The sequence below is a fragment of the Apis florea genome, unplaced genomic scaffold, assembly GCF_048593485.1.
Source record: "Apis florea isolate Af1SG1 unplaced genomic scaffold, ASM4859348v1 contig_3184_pilon, whole genome shotgun sequence".
Classification (NCBI taxonomy): domain Eukaryota; kingdom Metazoa; phylum Arthropoda; class Insecta; order Hymenoptera; family Apidae; genus Apis; species Apis florea.
The window spans coordinates 475,944-490,796 of record NW_028256717.1 but is presented as its reverse complement, the minus strand read 5'-3'; the positions used below and the strand labels follow the sequence as shown (position 1 = coordinate 490,796).

The 14,853-nt window shown below is 34.8% G+C and overlaps 1 protein-coding gene across 2 annotated transcripts in view; it reads left to right on the top strand.

Annotated features, from left to right (window-relative positions):
- sns (sticks and stones) overlaps nt 1–14,853 on the top strand; it is a 352,986-nt gene that overhangs the window by 279,755 nt on the left and 58,378 nt on the right. For both annotated transcript variants that reach the window (XM_086910434.1, XM_012493365.3), the window contains exons 2-3: nt 121–264; nt 3,608–3,781. In XM_086910434.1, the coding sequence (XP_086766560.1) occupies nt 121–264; nt 3,608–3,781 (318 nt within the window). The remainder of the gene's footprint in view (nt 1–120; nt 265–3,607; nt 3,782–14,853) is intronic.

Below are 14,853 nucleotides of genomic sequence, written 5' to 3'. Positions count from 1 at the left end.
AATTTTTGCCCCGTCATGATAAAAGGGACATTAAAATCGACGAAATTAATAATTCTATTTCTTGATTTCACGTGTACAAATTAGAGAATTATATTAACGTTTGTATTATTTATTTTCCAGGCGAAGGGGGACAGTATTTTCGCGTGAGGCCGAGAAACAGCTCTGTCCAGGAGGGCCGTGACGTAACAATATCTTGCGAAGTTGGAAACAGAGTTGGGATCGTGCAGTGGGTGAAAGATGGCTTCGCCTATGTCATACAATCGAGTAAGTAAATCGATCCTCCGTTTATCCACGCCTCTCTAAACCGTGAATCTGAATCTTTTTTTTAAAATTAAACAAAAAATTCACCCATAAAAATCGAAAACCCCCCGTACGTATACTTGACATGAATAAAAATTAACCAAGTTACTTTTGTGCAATAAAGATGTAGAGATACGTGAAAAAAAAAAAAAAAAAAAAAATTCACGTTCACAAGTTAACGAGCCAAATAATAATAAGAAGAAACGAGACACTTCACCTGAGATGAAACCACAGATGACCGAAACCCGTCCCCCGTTTTAATTACCACGTCAATCCACACGAATCTAACAATCCCCTCTATTAACGTTCGTCTCGATTTCGCGCAATTATCAACTTTCTCTTCAGTTAGGGAAGATAAAGTAAAAGTGGAGAGATTGGACGCCGAGGGGGTAGGAAAACCTCCACCCTCTCTCCCTCTACGTCGTAGAGTAGAATCTTTGAAACTTCGTTTCGAGGTAACTTCATCTCGCTCGTTCATTAAAACAGGCCATTAGTAACCACGACGTAAATGGAGCAGAACTATCTTAATGTCTCTTGCACGTTCAATCATTTTTCCTCTCTCTCTCTCTCTTGGGGAGAATGGAGCGACTTAATCTCTAAACGTGTACCGATGTCTTTTTTTTTCTCCTTTTTTTTTCTCTCTCTCTATCTCTCTCTTTCGAAAAATGTCGTCGACAAAAGCCTCCTCCACCCTCCGCTTCAGTGTCACCGGGTAGTCTCACCCGGGTATTATTTGATTCGGCATGATCCTCTCGCGCAACGTGCAAAAAAGGTGTAATTAGAGGCTTTCGACTATCGAAACCTTTTATCAGCCACCCTTTTCTTCTTCCCTCGACACGCTCACACGTCAACGTGCGCCCTAAATTTTCGAAACTGTTCGCGACTGCATGTGTGCATGCAGGATTGGGGAGGGATGAACAAAGCTCGAAACAGAGTCATTAGGAGAATTGCTTGGCGGTGAAAATGACGACGGTTGAGCTGGGACGGAGTTAAAAATGGGGTAATGATATTTTGGAAAACGCTGTGATGTCGAATTTTGCAAGTTTTTTTGGGGGTGGGGGGAGGGGGGGGTTAATTAACCCGAAGTGTCAAGTGTAAGAAATATTATAACGATGTTTTTGAAAGGTATGCGATATGTCGATTTTGTTGAAAGTTATTTCAACCGTCTAAGGTATTTGGATATAAACATGATTGATAAAAATTGTAAAATATTCTAAAAAATTAAATGGAATGTTGTATCCAGAATATTTATAAATATGTTATTTGAAATATTGCGGATCTGGAGATTTGGAGATTTATCGAGGAGAATAAATCGTACAAGAGGAAAGGTACATCAGGATTATTAAAACGTATAATGACGTTCAAAAATGGAGGAAAATTGCAGGGAAAATGTAGGAAACGGATGTTACATCAACTTTGCTCCGAGTAAATTTGTTAGAAGTGTATATTAACATATTTGCTTCGATGTTTCTTTCTTTCTTTTTTTTTTTTTTTCTACTATTATTATAAATTTCTAAAATATGAAAGAAATTTTATCGTAAATTGGACGAGAAAGAAGAAACATTAATATCGAGTTTAAAAACGTGACTTAACTGTTTTGAAAGAAAAAAAAAAAAAAAAAAAAAAGTCAGTATCGTTCCAAGCAATTTTTGCTCGAAACAATTTTTAAAACATCGAACGCGCGAAAAATTACAGTAAGATACAGCTTCTGTCTGCGTTGGTTATAAAATGTGTCTGACAGTAAACCGTTCATTTTTCACGCGTGTATTCTTTTTCTCTTCTTCTTTTTCTTCCTTCCTTTCTCTTTCTCTCTTTACGAGACTTTACCAAGTCGTGGACTTGGTTCGACGCATCTTGCTACATGTTTTAACGACACGTCCATTATTCGTGCATAAAATCTGCATTGTTTCGATGAACGATATTTCCGATGTTAAAAAAATCATTAACGATCTTGTTTTCGAATCACACGCTCGAGATACTTTCGTAAAATTCATTATATAATATTGTTTAGCTTGACATTTTCTATCCTTACTGCTACTAAACATCCATCGAAGGATTCTTTTCTGTGAAAAGAAAAAAATTCTTTTCGATCTCTCGGTTGAAAAGAAGGGCTCGATTTTTCTTTTTCACGAGGATTCGTTAGAAATGGGGAGCGCTCGCGGAGCGGGGATTGTCAAACATCTTGCCCGTGGCAAGGTAAATTTTTGACGAGGGAGGCAAGGTTGACAGAAGGTAATGGCCGCCATGAACCCGTGGCGTTCTATCGATTTTGCATATATCATCGCTTTTATCAAAACCCAAGTAGGTAGTAGTTTCCATCGTGTGTCTTCAAACCTTTATATAAGAAATGACATCCTCGTTTAGTTTACGATGTACCCTTTTTTTGAGTTACGACACGGTCTCTCTGGTTGGCATTTTTTTTTTTTTTTGGCTTCGCTCTTATGGACGTTTGTACAATAATCATTGTTACGCTTCAAGGGTATATCGGATACAGTGGAGAAATTTCAAGAAGAGATTATTGGAAAATTAAATTTTTATAAAAAAAAAACTATATCGTATTTATACTTTTTTATTTCAGTTTTAAAGTTTTAGTTTTAAAGTTTTTTTAATTAATCAAAGAAAGAAGAGTGAAACATTTATCAATATGATTAAAAGATGAGAATAGAAAATTATTTATAATATTTAATGCATTTTTTTTTTGTAACGCAGAATAAAATTGGTTAAAAATTTTTTAAATAAAGGAAGTTTTGCGCGGAAAGAAGAGAAAAGTCTGAAAGCATTTTAATAATCTTTTTTTCATAATTGCCTTTATACACGAATCGAGGCGAGATCAAGGATTTAAAAATAATTAGTTTTAAAGTTATAATAATAATAATAATGAAAGATCTTTGTGAAAAATGTTTAAGCTTATAGTAATACTTTTCTTCAGTTCTTCTACAGTTAAAACAACATTTTACTGTAAAGGAAGAGAAAGCTCGTGATTATTCTTTCTTTCGATCTAGACCTTTAACATTTTTCTTTAAACGAAATAACATGGGTTTTGATTAGATAGATAAACTCGCTATGTGTTTTTATTAAAGAAAATATTTCAAGGATTCGATGTAAAATTTGAAGCATAATTATATTATTATTAACTTCATCGATTGAAAATCAAAGAAGCTTAAATAAAAATAATCAAAATAAAAAAATAATTAAATTCATTGTGTTATACATGATGCTCAACCAACATCTTTATTATATTATATTATATTTCATTCTTAAAAGCTTCAGAGATTCGCGAATGAATTAATTACATTTAATTTTACAGATGGAGAAATCGTGGGGCATCCGCGATTAAGATTAATAGGCGATCAGAGCACAGGAGTTTACAATCTTCAGATCACGCAGGCTTCTTTGACCGACGATGGGGAATATCAATGCCAAGTTGGACCATATTTGCGCATTAAATCGATCCGTGCCAACGCTCATCTCACCGTCATCTGTGAGTACTCATTGGCCATTTTTCTTTCCTTTTTTTATACATATATATTCACGCTTAACTGTCCTGAAACTTTAAACTTCGGATATATCTTTTTCTTTTTTTTAAATCAACGGATCAGATCTCGATTCTTTTTTTTTTTTTCGTACGTTTTCAATTTCTGGATTTTTATATAAAAAAAAAAAAAAAAAAAAAAATTGAATTTCGCGAGAAAGAAACGAAATGAACGGAAGAACAGAGAGATTGGAAAATTTGATTTGAAAAGTTGGTCAGAGTTGGAGATTTATGTTGTAATGTAATTTTCGTGATTCCGGGAAAAAAGTTTGGATCTTGGGGGGAGGGGGGGGAGGAAGGGAGGAAGTGTTAAATTAAAGAGCATTCTAAAGTGATTAAAAGTTTCCTTGGCTTTTCTCGAAAGCTCGCTCTTTTTTACACGAACGATCATTTTCCTGGGAAAGATCCCTTCTTTAAATAATATTTTCTTTAAAAGAACTTTTTTCTTCCGTTGCTTGTTTCTTGGAAAACGATTCGATAACGTTAATCTCATTCACACTTTTTGTTAAAATAAATTTTTCAACCCCATAAATTCGAACGAAAAGTTAACAATGGAAAATTCTTAATATTTCTTAATATAAATCTATAATATAATCTAATAAGTATAAAATTATGACAAAAATTTAGATACTTAAGAACATCGTAAATCTTCCAGGATCTCAAGCTAAAGATCCGTAAAGTTTCAAACGAGATTATTAAACTTCTTCTTGGATTTTCCTAAAATTCAATGTTCCATGTATATCCAAAAAATAATCTCAGAGAAACACACTGATAATTACTTTTCAATAAAATGTTAAATATCTATTTCCTTCTTCTCTTTTAAAAAAAGAAAAAAATCTCAAAAAATTTCACAATAAAGCTTCGAAAGGAATCTTTCCCCTTCAAAACAATTAATAGAAAGAAACAAAACTTACTTTCAAAAGTACATTCTCTTTCTGCCCACCCACCTTTCTTTCTCTTCCTCACAAGAGAAAAGTGATAAGAGAATCAATAGTGTAAGACAAGAGAGAACAAATTCGAAAAGAAAAACTTTCACAAGTAGAGAGAGTCTAAAAGAGTAAGTTTCTCGATCTCTCTGCGCGAGACATCGTTTTCGAAAACTCCTAGCCAACTCCTAGCCAGGTGTGTGCTCGCATCTCGAAGGTGCACGCTGCCTCGCCGCTAATCACGGTTTACCACCCCCGTCCCAAGACTTCTCAAAGTTAAGTTTCGGCCGGGAAATGCCTTTGTTCCAACGCGGCAAGTTGACCGCATCACCGAGCAACGATGATTGTATCGAACTTTCCGCCTAGTTCACGCCGACTATTCGAACCTCCGGATTCATCGAGGCGTTCTTAATAACGCGAGATAGGCGGCTATTGTTCCGAGAACCGCCCTGTATGTGCGATTCGTGCCGGTGTCATGAAATTCGTGAATAGAGCAGGATCGAAACAAGGTAAATGTAAATGAGTTTTCTTGTATTTCGATATTTGATCCGTGTTTAATTTAGGATTGGTTGGGTAATTTTGAGTTGATAATTTCTCTCTCTCTCTCTCTCTCTCTCTTGATTCGTGATCTTGAGATTTGTGTTTCTTTTATGAGGGTGGTTTTGTTTTATGAAGAAGGTGAAGTATCGTCTTGGGTTTTATAGTTTCTCTTCAAAAGATATTGGACGATGAGATGAGAAGATGGAGACTTGTGTAAGTGTTAAATTTGATTGGTTAAATTGTAAGTAAGAATAACTCATAAAGAAATTTTGATGAGTGATAAAGGATAATATAAGCTTTTGCTATTTTTTTAATTTATTGTTTTCTATTTAAATTTATTTTTACTATTGCAGTAACTATAAATTTATATATTTTTAAAAATAGGAATAAATTTCTTTTATAAGAAAAGTTTCGTTAAAATTGGTAATGTTACATACATAATGTGAGAAAATTCCTAGGAATAATATTAAATAATAATAAAGACAGATACACATAATTGAATAAAATAGAAATAAAAAGAGATAAATAATAAATATGAATCGAATAAATAGAAAAACTATATCTTTTATTTTCATTTTTATAATAATTTTAATTACTACACACCTAAATTATAGATTAGATATATATTTTATCTGGCGAATAAAAATTTTATCGATAATATTTCACTTACGAACTGAACATCCGTTTACATCCGACATACCGTTTAAAAAAAATTTCCGCCTTGAAAGAAGCGAGAAGAGGAAGAGGAAGATGTAAGAAATGTCCCAAGGCGACAAGGAAGCATCTTCCTAGATCGTACCATCCCGTGGTCGCTCTTTCAAGGCGTCTCTAGTTCCACTTTCTTCCTCTTCTTTTTTTTTTTTTTTTTTTCGTCTACTTCAACGCCTACGGCCACGTGCACTAAATGCAAGCAACGACGACGACACCCCGTGGTCAACTCGTTTCTATGCTTTGCGGAAACCACGGACTAGTTCACCGGAAGACAAGCAACGCTTGTAAGTCGACGATCAATGTCGTTTCGCTTTGAAATATTAAAGGCTCGTCCTTAAATAAACGTCGTCGAAACGACAGATAACAATAATCGCGGCTGTTGTTATTCGTGATCGTCGAAAAATGCTTTTCGCGTAATTTGAAATTTATTCCATCTTACGTATTGGGTTGGTCTGTAAAAAGAATTGCGAAAGAAAATTGAATATTTGTTGATGACGATATCGTGAATTTTTAGAAATTTCTATAAAATTTAATGGAAGTTTCATGCTTGAGGGAATATCAATAAAAGATGCAGATATAGTAGTTTTTACTTATTCGATTCGTATTTTTATTTTACTCTCTTTTTATTTTTCTACTTCTTTGTAGAATTAAAAATTTGTAATTACAGCTTATTAAGTCGAACAAATGTACAACAGCAGAACGTTCCTCTTCGTTTTAATTAATTCCGTTTTAAACTAAAAAAAAAAAAAAAAGTGTGTTAAACAAATTCAGAAAGTGTTAACGAAGAGTTGAAGAGTTTTTCTTTTGGCATCTCGTGGAGTTAATGAACATTTCGCTTTTTTATTTCTTTTTTCCTTTTTTTCTTTTTTTTTTTTTCGAAACGTATGCTTTAATAAATGCAAACCTTAAAGAAAGGGAATCGCGGTACGTGGGTAATGATACTGTTTCGTCATTGTTGAGAAACTAAACGGAAGTTTAATACAAGGGCGTTAACAGTAAAAACTTTCACAAAGAGATTCAAAATTTCTTTTTATCACTTCCCTCTGTTGCATTAAACAACTTTTACAAAGCTGGTGTAACCCGTGCTTCTGTGGTTTTTAACTTGTTTTCGTATCGTCTGACACTTTTGAAAGAATTTAAAAAAAAAAAAATTCACGAAACACCGAACTCGGTTAACTTAAGGTTAAGTTATTCTATTAAAAATAAGAGCTGTACGTCATTTTTCTCGTACGTTGTGCCACGAAACGTGAAAATATACGTGGAAAAAATGAAAGTTGGGAAAATTAACAAGCTTACCTTCATTTATTAGCATCGTAATAAGTAAAATAAACTTGAAGTGAAAAAAGAAAAAAACAATCTTGACGAAAAACAACGATTTAATATAAAATTAACGAACTTACTTCCATTTATTATAGATTAAGAAGCTTAAAATGACTGGCATAAAACTTCTGGAGAAAGTTAATCATTTTCGAGAAAAAAAACAACACCACTTCGTTCAACTATCTTTTCTCGTGTACCATACAACACGAAAACATCCGACGAAAAATTAAAATTGCAAAACCAAACTTGCCTTCGCTTGCTATTACCGCCAATAAATATTCTCTGCTATAAAACTTTAAAGAAAATAAATCCTTCTCTCCGAAAAACAACGTTCTCTTTTCCAAGCTTTCCCTTTATAACAATCTTAACAATATTCAACGTAAAATGAAAAGTAAATCTAAAATAAACAAACTTTTACATCCGTTTGTTGAATAAATATTCCTAGATACAAAAGAGGAAGTAACGAATCTCACTTCTTACAGCTCTTCGATACACACTCATCATTTCAACAATGCATACCATACGAATCTCTACAAATTTAATCTTTCACGAGTGAAGACTCAACTCATTTCGTATACAACAACCTAATATAGAAATTCCCCCTTCGCTCGCCATAAACCATCCATAAACACTCTCCTCGACAAACTCCCCGAAGCCTGGAATAAAATAAATCATGTCCGAAAGTATATACGAAAAGTTGCACGCGAACACTTCCCACGAGAATTATCGCGTGGCTTGAGCCATCCCTGAAAAACCGATACGTCGTTACGCCCTCCGTGTCATAAACTGTGATACGAATCCGTCTCCTGGCATGAATGCATGCGCTTCGACGTTTTACCATGTTTCGATATGTGGCGCTTCCATCGTACGTGAGCAGTTGAGAAATCACGGAACACACGTAGACCCCGTAGCGGCTGGCTCCCCTTTATAAACACGGGGTTCACGTACCCGACTCCACGGATCGTACGTGTCCGGAAAAAAGGAACGACGGCGAGCCGAACAAAAGGAGGCGAGGAGATAAGGACACGAGGAATAGATAGGAGGGGGAAGAGGAGGGGTTCGATCGACGGAAAGTCGGGCAGGAAACTATATCACCTTTCTCCACGGATAAATATTTTATGAGATTCAATCCGTCCCTCTAGCCACCGTTCCTCTTTGTTTTCCTTTATCAAACCCTCCCCAAGAAGAGTGTCTCTTTACGGTTGCGCATACGTGACTGTAAAACGATGGCCTCTCGAGAGTGTCGGATTAAGTAGGAGAATCGAAGTTGAGGAAGAAGGGATATCGGGAACGTTTTTTGAGAGATGCGGAGAAGGAGAGCCGGATTCACCGTCTCGAATGGGAAATTTATAAGAATTTAGAGAAGATGGGTAATGGGTGGATGTTTAGCTTTCATCGAATTCCTCTCGAATCGGATCCATCTCATTTCGATCAATCATTCCCTAACGGTTTTTCTTTCTTTCCCGAAATTTCCCATCCCTCCCCCCGAGTTTTTCAACATATGAATAATTCATAGGAGCTTTTGCAGTCAGATGTTTACGACTAATTTGCATGAATTTCAAGCAATTAATTAAGGAAGCTAGGAAGAAGTTTTTTTAGGAAGAAGTTAGCGAGGTAATTTACATTAAGTTTTACGTTACAAATTGATATTCTCCGATCTGTGTAATTTTTATAGCCAAAATCTGGAATCATCATTAACTGTGAAATCTCTTATATAATGCTTTACTACACAATTACGCAATATTAAATTAAGAAATTGATAAATTAGAATCGCAATAATTTTTTTTTCCTTTTCATATTAAATTGTTGTCTGAAATTCTTCTAAAAAAAAAAAAAATAATCGAGATGAAGATTTTCCCCTCGGTCCCATGGAGGATCAAATGATCCGTAAGTTATTAAACTGGCGTAATTGTGGTTGAAAGGCGGACCTTTTTTTCTCCCCTCTCTTGTCCATTATTGTCCCCGTGGGAATACAAAAGAAATGAGAAATTGCGAGAGACGTGCAACAGTGAATCTTTTTCAGGGGACGGGAGAGTATCCCGAAAAGAGTAATAAATGCCCTGCTTGCTGTTCCTTTGCTGCTGGAAAATCGGAGTTGAAAGAACATTGGCCCCGTAATTACACGTTTCTGGAAAGGTAGAGCTTTGAAAAAAAAAAAAAAAAAAAAAAAATAACGACTCGGCCCAGTAACGTTGGATTTCTTCCGTTTCGATAATGCAGTTTCACGAGTGGCTACGTTATTTGAAAATGATCATCATCGATTCTACTTTCTCTCGTTTATTCTTAACAGATCGGGAACACTTTTATTCACCTTTCTCGAGAGGAAGTGAAATTTCTGAAGAGATGGAACGAGCGTTACGTAATTTTATCCGAATGTTAACATCTTGCGAAAAAGGAATTTTAAAAAGATCGGATTTTATTAATTTATGCATCGTTTGTAAATCTTAATTTTAATCTAATAAAAAAAGGAAAGAATAATAAAAAATATCTTATGATTAACAGATTCAATGCACAGCCAAAAATCGATAAACATAAAAAAGTTGTAAAAACGATGCACGTACAAAAGAATCCTTTTTTCATCATTCGCATCTCTCGAAAAAAATTCCCGTCATCGGGAACGTTTTATCAAAAGTTTATATTAATCTCCTCTTTCGACAACTTCTCCCTCTCGACACAAACGTTTTGCGTAAAGGTAAAACGATTAGCAGGGGAGAAAATGAAGGAGTTACGGTGGTACAATGCTGTTGGTGTTTGGAAAAAAAAAGATGGAAAGAAAGTTCGTCACGCAAAGTTGAGGATAACTCTTCTGATTGGGAGGGAGTAACGCCATTTACAATCGCGCTCCTCGAATTCGATTGTTTCAGTTTCGCGTTATTTCCACAAGGAACAAGGGTTGCCGAGACGAACTGAACGCTTGCAAAGGCGACAAAACCAATTACTTCCGCCCTCTACTCTCCGTTATTCCGTGAATGAAAAGCGCAAGAACTATGGTTAGCGAGAATTACGAAAGGGGAGGGAGGGGAAAAAAAGATGGAATCGGCCGACTAAGCTTCGAGCGTCGTATTACGGCTTTATTTCACGACCTACGACACCGTGCATATTTGAATTTAAGAAAGAAAAAAAGTAATGGAGGATAAGGAGGGGGAAAGAGAAAGACAGAGAAAACAGTGTAAAGAGAATATTACGCGTTGGAATTAGGTTCGTTCAGGTCTTCGAATCTTTCTCCGTTTTTCTCGATTTCGTGGAATTTCCTTGTGGGAACAAGGACTTTTTTTAAGATTTAGTTTTATCAGAGTAAAACAGTATTTTTTAATTTTTGAAGTTGTGAATTGTAAATATTAATAAGAAGAGAGAGGAAGAGACGAAAGAAAGGGAAAAATATAAAGAGACAATTAAACACTAAAATTAATTATTTTAATTAAGAGGCAAGTAGAAACGGGTTCAAGGTCCACTTTAAACTTTATCAACTTTGACAAAATAATTTTGTTTTAATTTCAGTAATTAATTAAAGTCAAGGATCGACGAACAATTAATATACAAATTCATATACAATTTTAAGGATTATAAGGATTAAAACTTCAGCTTTAAAATTTGTTTCAGCGAAAGTGAAACAAAATTTTCATCGCTATTAAATATATTATAAACAGGAGAAGAAATTTCACGAGAATGTAAATGGAGAATCGAATTTTCTAACCCACATATTCACTTACAACAACAATTCTTTCGAATATTTTTCCCTAGAAATTTGTTTAAAGAAACATGACTACGTGCTAATGTTAAATTAAAGAACAAGAACTCTCTCTTTCCCCCCCGAAGAAGAAAAAAGAACTCATAAAGATATTACGTGTTTCGAAAGCAAATCGAGATACCGAAAATATAAATAAACAAATAATCTGTGATCGTTACATCCCTTTTTCCTCGAGTTTTCGAAATTTCTTGGAAATCCATCGAAGCGAAAAAATCCTCGGGATAACGTCTATGCGGTAGAAACGAATCGATTCCGCCAATACACCCCTCCTCCTCCATTTCCCTGTGTCCCGAAAATTGGATCAATTTCAATATTTCGAAACACGTACCGACCGAATCCAGTCAGAAAGGTTGCAACTTTTCGCGGAAACGCGCCACGCTACCTCTCTGTTTCTCTTTAATTCGCCAACTTTTCGGTTCTCGTTTCGAATTTTTCAGCCGGAATGCTCGAAACAACCCCCATGGAAAAACGTGACTCGATACGGTTGCGCGATTTTTTTCTTTCTTTCTTTCTTTTTTCTTTTTCTTTTTTTTTTTTTTTCGCAAAGTAATCGAGCAGAGTTCTGGACGGTATTAAGAATTAAGTTTCAATTTTCCGGCATGGACGATTTTTCGCTACCAGAAACGGCTTCCACGTTTCTCCTATCATAAAATTCGATATCCTCGAGTTTTAACAAAGTGTCTGGGAAGTTTGATCCGCTCCGGTTGAATGAATTTTTTATAATCTATGGTGACTGCGATAGTTTTACCAGATGGATGCTTCTAAATGAAGGAAGATTGTCGAATTTTTTTTTCTGGAATATTATAGCGTCCATTTTAGGGATAGAAAATTCTTCTTTTTCGAGTTTCCAAATTATTAATCATCTTGTAGATGAAATTTGTATACATTTCTTTAACCATTATCGATAGAACATCGTCATTTTCAATTGCAATAAATATTACAAGTGAAAATAATCGAAGACAAAATCATATAGTAACAATGATCGACGAGTTTTATTATTATTGTTACAATTTTCTAACCGTTTCAATACAATTACAGGGAAGAAGAAAAATGCTCGATAAATTTGAACGGTTTTAAATCAATCAGAGCAATCACTGTTCACTGTTCTTGCTTGAAAGGAAAATTAATAATAAATCAAACCCTTTAATTGTTTTCGGTTGAACCGAACGAGGATTAGCGATCGATCAGTCGGCCCTTTAATTGTTTGAATACCTACAATGAGTAGAGTAAGGTGGTTTCGCACAATTCTCGCGGGAATAGGATTCAATATCCATTGTGGTTTCTATGAATCTTGTTGTAGAAGATATACGATTTAATTTTAGTGGCAATTTGGTGGAATATATATATATACATATCGATTCGACCTATTTAGTATTATATTTTATATATTTTCTATATTTCCATTTTTGTTTTCAATCGCGCAATACGTTATCAACATTCGTGTGGAAATTTATAGGATATCGCGTCGTATTTATTATAAAGGATATATTGTGTATTATTCGTGGAAGGATTAATGCGACTGCGTTCAAATAATATTTTTATTTTACCTTTATCGATAAAACGCGTTAATTAAGTTCGTTTCTCGATATCCTGTATTTAATGCGATTTATAATTTGTTTCTTTTTTTTTTTTTTGTTTCGCCGTTACGTTTAAATTGATATTTCCATTTTATTTCGTTCCGTATAACGTATTAATAAAGTTGATACATAAATCCATGCGAATTCTGCGAGAGCATTTATAAAAACTAACTTGGTCCTTTTCCAAAGATCGAAATTTATTATCTGAACGTTTTTTTTTTTTGCTTTCGCGATATAAATTCAAAAGACGTGAATTTTTATAATTCTCGTCACAAATTTATTTACATTAAATACAATTTTCGCGATAATTTTTCCCCACCGCGACGCGATACAACGATAATTAATATTTTATACCACAAATCTGCTACGTTTGAAACAACACGTTTTTTTCGACCCATTTCTACGTTCACAACGGATTAACGGCAAAAATGTTAACCAAAACGAATCCCGTGGTCGTTTTAATTTCACCAGATTACTCGAAACAAATTTACAACCATACGAAAACGAAAATTTTTCTTATTTTTCGCGACAACAAAGTTAACATAGTCGAGAACCGGTTGTCCCAAAATCCGTGTTTCGAGTAAAAATTCCTGCCCTATTTTCGCCCACGTGGAACCAAGTTAACAAAGTTTATCGTGCAAACGCGATGGATGGCGCACACGGCCGAATGAAATTAGCGTAGCCAGTTGCCTCGAATAAATTCGCTCGAATTCGAAGATTATGGGGAGGAAAATCGATGCCGCGATATCTCGTTAACAGGTATTGCGCCATTGTTGTCGGTTAACGATCGAAAGAGAAAGAAGGAAAGGAAAAAAAAATGAGTCTGTTGGCACGAAGATTAAGCTTAATGCCGTTGAAAATGTTGGTAATCGGAAAAACAATGGAAATTGCTGGAGGCTGGGGGATGGTTAGATGGTAACAATTCTCGAAACCGCTAAGAGTACAGGGTTTCATCTGGGAGCGTCGTTAAGTTGGACAGATCGTTGGAAATTTCTTTGAGGGTATTTAACTTGCTTGGGAATTCTCGTTCTTCGAGCTTCGTTTTCAACGAGGCGAGACTCATTACCTTGGAATTTTCCGCGATAGAATTTGATATAACCCCGAGTTTGCACGTTGGCGCGATGTTGGAACGATTATTTTGTTGATTATTCGTTGTTTAAAAATTATCGCTTCGAATTGGGAAGAATGGTGTATAGTTTGTGGATAATTGTTTGAATAATTTGTTTGAAAGGAAAGAAGAAAGTGAATAGAAGAAATTGAATGGGTTTGAGTTCCATGTTTTCCAGGTTATTATTTTGAATTGGAAAGATTTGGATAATTGTTCGAGTGATTCAGAGATGTTGAAGGGTTTGGATTCTTAAATTGGCAAAATGGTATAATGATGTTTGAATAATTTTTGGATTGGTAGTATGAGAGGAGAGATAAAAGTTTTTTAAATAACTACAAAATTTGCCAAACATTAAAAATCCTAATCGTTCGATTGAAAAATTTTGCAATAAAAAAAGAATGGTATATTTTTCCAGATCTCTAAACGCGAAAATCCTATTCAAACTCTGAATTATCCATTATCGCTATTACAAAATTTATCGTATATTTTTCAGAGATGAATCTCTGAAATCCGATAACAAAGGATATATTTTGCAAAAATACGCAACTCATTCCATATTAATTCGATATTTTCATTTTCAAAGAATAAAAAGAAACGTTCATCGTATTAATAATCCTGAAAATAATATAATCAACCACCTCGAGAGAAAAGAAAAGATAAAAGATTTTTTAAAACGGAAACAACACATGGATCGACAAGCGTGACAAAAAATTCGCACAACAAGTTGTGACAACGTAACAGTCACTTCGTGTTTAAGAGAAGCAGAGTGGTTTTGACAAGTTTGCGCAAAAATCGCGCGACACGGTGAAGAAATTTCGCAATATGGCGTCGTCTCCTCGATCCACGACATCTTGATCGCCGTCGTTTTATCGCCGAGTTACACGGCTTGGTGCGCCAATATCGAGTGTCAGGTTAATTTAAACCCTGAAACGTCTGAATCCGCAAATATTGACGGATCCGGACGACTAATTTTTATCACGCGTTAATTTCTTATCGTATCGAAATTTTTTTTTTTTTTTTTTTTAATGAAACGCAAATATTTCTTTGCGACCCCCTGCAATGAAATATTAACGAGATTTCATGATCGAAAA